Below are 8,062 nucleotides of genomic sequence, written 5' to 3'. Positions count from 1 at the left end.
AGGGATTTAGGATAGCGCTGGCACATGCTTGGCTGCCTTAAGGCGAAACTCACCCCCCAGCGCTGCCCTTCCCCTCGGGCAACTTTGCCCTTCTTCGGTGTGGCGGCAGCCTCTGGGCAGGAATGGCTCTTGCCATCCAAATGAGAAGCCAAAACTTCTCACACAATAATTCGTTTACTAAGACATTGGACAAAACCCGTTTGAGCACATTAATGCAAGGCTGTAGACACACTTTCTCCATCAGCTGCTGATGTTTCCCAACATACACAGAGCAGCAGCTCGTGCTGTACCAGCCCAGCCCTGGGCCAGCAGGATTTCCATGGGCATCTCCAGCAAACCCTTGCTCCTTCAGCTCCCATCAAGCACCCAAACCCATCCTTTCCCCATTAAGGCTCTCTTCGCAAGCTATCCCAGTGTGACTGAATTATATAAGTGGTCCAAAACTTAAGTGATGGCCAGGAAAAATTAATGGGAAAACCCAACTTTTAGGTCAGCATGCGCAATAGCAAATGGAAAATGCAGCGTCTGAGCTGACAGCTCTCCGTGCCCTTAGGGATAGCGATGTGGTAGCCGGAATTCATTTCTAAAGAGACTGCAGCAAGCCAACCAGGACTGCAAGCAGCTGGTAAGCATGACTTTTTTTCCACACCCCCCCCCCTCTTACTAAGTTCGGGATTTTCTCTTCTTTTGGGCTGAACCAGACAGACTTTTCTGTTTGCACAAAGTTTCCTTTCTTAGACTTATCCACAGAATAGTCAGAGAGCATTTTAAACCAAGAATAGCCGATCTGCCTTAGATTCATACTCCCGTTTTTGGAAGCACTATTTAGAGATCAAAACTCCTAAATCAAAAGTAGTCAGGAACAGTGAAAAACCACACGGCTGAAACAGGGAGCACTGCACCGGCACCTTTCAATTCACCTCTTTCCTCAAAGACTCCTGGGAAGATGGGATGATTTGATCCAAATCTCCCAGAGCAGGACCAGCTCCTTGCCAGAAACCTGCACCACCCAGGTGTAAGGTGCAAGCCCCCTGGAGCAAGTCACCACCAGAATGTCAGCAAAAACTATGCTACAAGTAAATTACAAAAAGATAAAAAGATCAAAATAAGCCAAACCCCTGGTTAATACCCTTTGAAGGAAATACTGGAGTGGGAAAACAGTTGGATTATTTGCTCTGTGTTTTGTGCGGTGCTGTGGGTTTTTTTTAATAGATATAGAAATACATAATATTTATATAGTGTTATGTGAAAATTATTTTTTAATTTTATTCAGAATGTTAAAAAAATCTGAATCGTGGCCCGAATCACTATGTAGCACTGAAGAATAGCATTGTTCTTATGGATATGTGGATTTTGGCTGATAAGGAGCTCAATTTCATATAATGCATATGATCTTTTAATCTAGTAGCTGCCAAGGGAATAACTGAAAGCCACCAAGAGTACTTAGTTCATCTGTTACTTGTCCAAAAGGTACAACTGACATTCAAATATATCAGATTATTTCACGTTACACTGCTGAGCATCAGATGGAAAGACAGTCAGAAATGGGAAAGATATATTAAAGGGACGTCATACCTAAAGCAGAGTTTAAACTCAGAGCTAGCAGACATAGCTTAGAACTTTGCCTTTGTATGAAACATGTACGCCAGAGGATTAGTTTCTCAGACAAGCAAACCACCTGTGTCTGAGTCAAACTGTCGCAACCGAAGTAGGTTTTTATTTGCATATCACAACACTTTTCTTACGAGAAAGCAGAAAACTAGATGGTGTGATGTATCTGCAGCGAAGAGCCGTGTAGGGATGCTGTGGGACGGGCATCGCTTCAAGCACTTCGGAGCAGGCTGGAGAGGCGACTGCCGGGAAAGCTCCCAGCAGCCCTGCTTCGGGATGCCGCAGATTTGTGCCACTTTTGACCTTAAAGTAGGGGTTTATTTCACACTACCAGAAGACCTGGCTGTGGGGCACACGTTGCTAAACTTTGAATGATATTTAAGTTGTAGGCAGCATATGAGAAAGCGGAACTAACCCCAACGCAATCACCAAAATACAGCTCAAGAAACAATTCCGAAGCAGATTGTTATTGAATGCCAGCATGTTTTAATGCAGTTAGATGTCCCCAAACAGGCTGTGCTGATTCTGGAAGGGTGAATGCATGTAGCCGAGCTGGAGGGGACCCAGGCGGGGGGGACAGGGGTCCCTCTGCTTAATGCTGTCGGCTGGGGCACAGCAAAGTGGCCATGTCACAGTGTGCCAAAATACGCACACCCTCGCTCGCCTAACAAAGAGACTTTCAGGATTCATAGAGATCTATTTCACTTGTCCACCCCGGTTCATGGACAGCTGCTACATCCTTGTTGCAAAGGAGCATTTTGCTTCCCAAAGCACAGAGATGCAGGTACACTGCCTAAGCTCCAGGCTGCGATTGCTGAACCCCCTGGCACCCTCAGCCCCCAAAACTGCCTGCGAGCCCCGGCCCCATCGCAGGCTGCCGGTGGCTGCTGGCTTGCTGGAGCCCGGCAAGGCGAGCACGGTTAGAAGTTCCCTGATTATATGGGTTAAGAACTGCCCACCAAAGTTATTAAGCAGAGCTCTGAAGTTTTCTTCAAAGCCCCCCCAATATCCTGCAAAACCTGGAATCATGGTCACTTCTTTGTTACTGTTGTGGTTTAAGCCCAGCTGGCAACTAAGCCCCACACAGCCTCACTCGGACCCCCCACAGCAGGATGGGGGAAGAGAATTGCAAGGGTAAAAGTGAGAAAACTTGCGGGTTGAGATAAGAACAGTTTAATAATTGAAACAAAATAACAATTTGTACTGAAAAGGAAAATAACGAAGACAGAAATAAACCCACAAGTGATGCAAATGAAAACAACTGCTGACCACCAACTGACCGATGCTCAGCCAAGCCTCAGGCAGCGGCCCCCTGGCCAACATTCCCCCTAGTTTTATTGCTGAGCAGACATCTCATGGTATGGAATATCCCCGTGGTCAGTGGGGCCAGCTGTCCCGGCTGCGTCCCCTCCCAGCTCCTTGTGCCCCCCCATGTCCCCGCCGGTGGGGTGGGGTGAAGAGCAGAAGAGCCCTTGGCTCCGTGTGAGTGCTGCTCAGCAGTCAGGAAAATATCCCCGTGTTATCAACGCTGTTCCCAGCACAAACCCAAAACACAGCCCCACACCAGCTACTAGGAAGAAAATTAACTCTACCCCAGCCAAAACTAGCACATTTATTTGGCTTCCTTTGAAGCAATTACACGAGAGCTAATAAGACATTATTTAAAATATGACATTTAAATAGCCTGCCTAGGAAAATCAACCCTGCAGAGGATTTGCGCTGAAATACTATTTTTCTTGGAAATTACTGAGCTAAGGGATTCTAATGGCCATGCCGTTACTCACTTTTTATCGCCTATTATGCCACTTACAATCCTCATAACAGGATATCTTTATTGTTCCAGGGTACAATCTCCGCCTGGGGAGCAGTATCACGCAATAGTCATTCTAAAATAACTGTTCCTTAAAAGCCTGACCCAAAGCCCGCCAAGGTCCCACAGTTTTCTGGGAGCATCAGAACAAAGCCCCAGGTTGTCCATAGGGCATCACCACCATCCTGGTGCTGGGGAGCCGCACTAATTGCGCTGACAAACAAGGCAACTAGATTAAAGAAAAATAGGACCCTGCAGGGCCTAAATGCTGCACAACTTGTCTTCCCATAATCCAAAAGCATAACTCGGGTGAGAAAAAACAGTTTTATCATTTCATACAGTCGCTGAAAGGAGACAGAAAGCCTGGTTGCGGTTTCTGCTCACATTACACAGACCCAGGTTAGCGGGGTGGACATGCTGTGACAAACCACCTGCTCAGCTCCAGGGTGCTGGAGGTTCTGAGCCAGACTCTGCCAGACCTGGACTTGCAATGGGCCAGGCGGGAGTTAGAGCGCATCGTGGTTAATGGGGCAACGCTTTTGTGAAGGAATCAGCACAGATACCCTGGCATCTGCCAGGCTCGGTCCTGAGCTGCAGCTGTGCCCATGCAAACAGCTGGCGAGTGCCAGGGGAGCAGCTCTGGTGTCTGCTCCTCCACATCGGCTGTGCTCCCGGACTGAGCACTGCTCCCAGGGCCCCTTCCCGGCTCGGCTCGTGGAGCTCACACCAGCACCACGCTGGATGCTGAGGGGCCCTTGGGGCAAGCAGAATTGCTGCCCTTCAGATACGCTGATTCAAACTTAGTCTCCTGTGCCTCTCTGTTATTCAGGGGTGGGGGGGTTGTTCACTTCTCCCCTCCATTAACCTTTAAAGATAACAAAGCAATTGTCCATATCAGGATCCCAGGATGAGGGGCCCAGCAGGCTTCCTTCTCTGCTCACTGCTGCTGGTGGCCCTCCATTGCACAGAGGGGGCTGCTGACGAGCTCCAGCCCGACCCCAAAACACCATGTGCCAACTGGATGGGAGGAGCACCCGGCTACCCCGGCCACAACGGGCTCCCTGGCCGGGATGGGAAAGACGGAAGAGACGGACTAAAGGGAGAGAAAGGAGAGGAAGGTTGGTGAGGAACAGGGGGTACATCAGTGCTGGAGCCCACGGGCAGCCCCAGCTGCCAGGCCCAGCCCTGGCAGGGCTCCTGTCTGGTGGGTTCATGCTTGATCTTTGGCCAGATGGCTTTTGAATATCTCCAGGGTTGGAGATTCCACAACCCAAGTCAAAGAGTTTGGTCTGGTGGTGGTTTTTCCAATTAATGATGTTTTTGCAGACATGCTGCTTTTGGCAGCTCTGCACACAGCTGGGGGAGCGGGTGGGCTTTCCACTCGCTGACACAGCTCATGGGGGGTGTTGAGTTCATCCAGTCTTTCCTCGGCTCTGTGCTGCTGAGCAGACCCTCATGCCACTGCTCCCTCTGCGTTTCAGGCTGGTGGGCAGCAGCTGCTGGCACAGTGCAAACACCCCTCCCTGTCCCCGCTCTGTCCCCCAGGTATGCAAGGTCCTAAAGGTGACCCAGGTGCAATAGGAATCCCAGGGCTGGAAGGGCCAAGAGGATTTCCCGGATACCCTGGGCAGAAAGGGGAGAAGGGTGAAGCTGCCTTCGTCCACCGCTCTGCTTTCAGCGTGGGGCTGACAGAGCGAGCCCCCCACCCCAATGTCCCCATCCGCTTCAGCAAGATCTTCTACAACGAGCAGAGCCACTACGACGCCAGCACCGGCAAGTTCCTCTGCAACATCCCCGGCACGTACTACTTCGCCTACCACCTGACGGTCTACCTGACGGACGTCAAGGTCAGCCTCTACAAGAAGGACAAGGCAGTGATCTTCACCTATGACCAGTTCCAGAAAAACAATGTTGACCAAGCTAGTGGCTCCGTCTTGCTGCACCTCAACACTGGGGACGAGGTCTGGCTTCAGGTGTACGGGGAGGGGGATAACAATGGTGTCTACGCCGACAACATCAATGATTCTACATTCATGGGCTTTCTCCTGTACCCAGACCAGGATGTCCATTAAAACAGGGGGTGCTGCATGGGAAAGGATGAGGTGGCTTAACCCCAGACGGCGTCCTGGGGCACTGGCGCTATAGCTATACTGTATTTACCAGAAAATGCCCTTTTGTGGGGGCAATGATTGCCAAGGGTGGACCCTATCTCCTGTGAAATCAGTGAGGTTACACATGAGTGACTTCCACCGGACCAAGAGTTCACTCCTACCTCTGCTCTTGCTCTCCGTGTGGAAACCTGGGCCCAAAGTCAAACACCGCTCCTGCCATATCACGAAAGAGTAGCTCTCAAGGTGGCCTAACCTTTTTCTGAGTTTACAAGTGATAAGAGAAAAAACGGTTACATTTAAATACCACATTCTAAATTTCTTTTTTTTTAACCAACTAAATCCATTTAAACCAATGGTATGCATTTTAGACAGCATTTTAAAATTTGAGTAGGAGAGAAAGAAGGCTACTCACAAAAGCCATCTCTGCTCTTCTCAGCTGAAACAGATGGCTCCATATTTTCCATCTTAACTCCTTGTCTTGCTAGGGCCTTTGACTTCCACCCATGGTTTCTTGTCTCCCTTCTTTAGCCCAGATCTTTGAATATATTCACATTATTAACTTTCATTGATTTTAATCCATTGATTTTCCTTTTATGTTTATCCCCATCATTATCTCTAATGTAGAGAGCATGTTAGTTCAGGGCAGGGATCTTCTCCTTTGATTTATCTGAAAAGTCTTATGAATGCCAGTGAGGCCACACAACAAAAGCAGCCTCTTGACCACGGGGATTTGTGGGTCCCAAGGTGATGACAGATATATTGGCTGCACAGTTGTGATGCTCAGAAATGTCAGCAGCTCCCCTGCAGAAGGGGAGCAGAAGGTCCCTCAAAGCTGGTGGCCAGAGGGGACATTGGGGTGGAGGTGCACCTTCCCAAATCACTCACCCGGTGCTGGAAGTAATGGCACAAGTACTTGTTTAGCCCAGAGGCCACCAGCATGGGGCACACTAACAGCATCTTACAGTTTCCATCTGCAAGCTGGCAGGATCCTGTCCCATCTCCCCTCTGAACAGCTCCCAAGTGCAGTCAGAAGTTGAGATTCAGCAACTGTGTTTCTACTTTTCCACACCATAAGTGCCATAAGCAATGGTTTGCACACCAGCTGGGCAGAGCTTCAGATGGTGGTGCAACCTCCCATGTGGAACGGGCTCCTGGGACAAACACCCCTGGGACCTGCCCCAGCTCTCGGCAGGGCTGCCTTAATGGGAGAAGAGCATTAAGGGTGGAATTAGTAGCAATCCCATCAAACTGCTCTCCAAGGAGCTTGCTTGACTTTTAGCTAAGAGGGTCTGATGGTCTCTCAGATACATTCAAAGAAGACTCCCATTAAGCTTCAGAACAAGCTAACACAGATCAGAGCTAATGCATTATTACAAGCACAAAACAGCACTAAGAGCTTCAACTGAAACTACTTCCAACAGCGGCATTTTCTATGCTCCAGTGAATTACCACATTACAAATAATAACAATAAAAAACTCTCTCAATGAGAATGCTCCCACATTTTTGTGTGCATCATTGGGTAGGAATTAAAGAAAGGGATATTCTCCTAGCCTCTCCAGGCAGCCCAGGAAATTTCTTTTTTTTTTTTTTTTTTTCCAGAACGGTGGGGGCATCCTGAGCTGGCGAGCACACACATACACCCCTTTTGCTTTCCCAAGAAACTCCCCACCCTCTGTTTCATCAAGGCTTCAGCATCTCACCACCTCACATGGTATTGCCTCCTTTTCACATTAAGATGAGCTCTGGTTTCCAGACTGTTTCCCCAAAACCACTGTGCCTGAATCCACCCTGCCTGGCCAGCCAGAGAGAGGGCCACCACTGGCCCGCGAGGCTTCAAGCATATTAGATTTAGCGAGGGCTAAATTGATGCTCAGTCTGATCATGCTGAAATCAGAGAGCTGGGAAAAACCCTGCTCCTATTGTGTGAATTAATGTGAAGAGAACAAGGAAACAAAAAAAAAAAAGCAGCCAAAAAAATAATCCATGAACAAAAGGAGATTTAAAAATGAAGCAGTTGCTGGATCAAATGGCATAAGAAGCTTAAATTGAAAGGAGCAAGTCAGAGCTTTTGCAGTGTTATTTTCCAAATATTTTCAGATGGATTTTCTGAAGGCAGGGAGAATTGAAACAACCAAACTGCTAAGAGGCATTTGGGATGAACACTAGGAGGAAATACTAATTTAAAGACTAGTTCCCAAGAGGTAGGCAAAACAAATTACTCCTTCCTTGCTGCCATGCAGCAGGCCACATATCTTAGAGTTTTGTCCTGTGCACCAGGACTCAGAGGCTGAGACATGGCTTTTCACACTGCCAGCAGATCTGATGCCATCTGCTTTAGGTCAGGGCAGGCAGAACCCAGGATTTCTTAGCACCCCCCAACAACTGCCCCATCACCAGCATGAGCTGTATCAATGTCAACTCATCCACCATGGAACAACGGCCAGCTCCCATCCAAGTTGCCACGGAGGCAGTGCAAGAAACAAGTTGGTGTGTTAGAAACTGGGGGACTGCTTGGCCCCTTGTGGGAAA

The 8,062-nt window shown here is 48.7% G+C and overlaps 1 protein-coding gene across 1 annotated transcript; it reads left to right on the top strand.

Annotated features, from left to right (window-relative positions):
* Positions 1 to 509: 509 nt before the first annotated feature.
* Positions 510 to 7,033, top strand: ADIPOQ (adiponectin, C1Q and collagen domain containing). Its single transcript, XM_037407609.1, is given in 4 exon segments — positions 510 to 579; positions 582 to 625; positions 4,320 to 4,539; positions 4,967 to 7,033. Coding segments are annotated over 4 exon segments (861 nt in total). The 3' UTR covers positions 5,494 to 7,033.
* Positions 7,034 to 8,062: the final 1,029 nt, after the last annotated feature.

The sequence above is a fragment of the Falco rusticolus genome, chromosome 13 (assembly GCF_015220075.1).
Source record: "Falco rusticolus isolate bFalRus1 chromosome 13, bFalRus1.pri, whole genome shotgun sequence".
Classification (NCBI taxonomy): Eukaryota; Metazoa; Chordata; class Aves; order Falconiformes; family Falconidae; genus Falco; species Falco rusticolus.
Note: the sequence above shows the minus strand (reverse complement) of the source record. Positions and strands in the feature narration are given on the sequence as shown.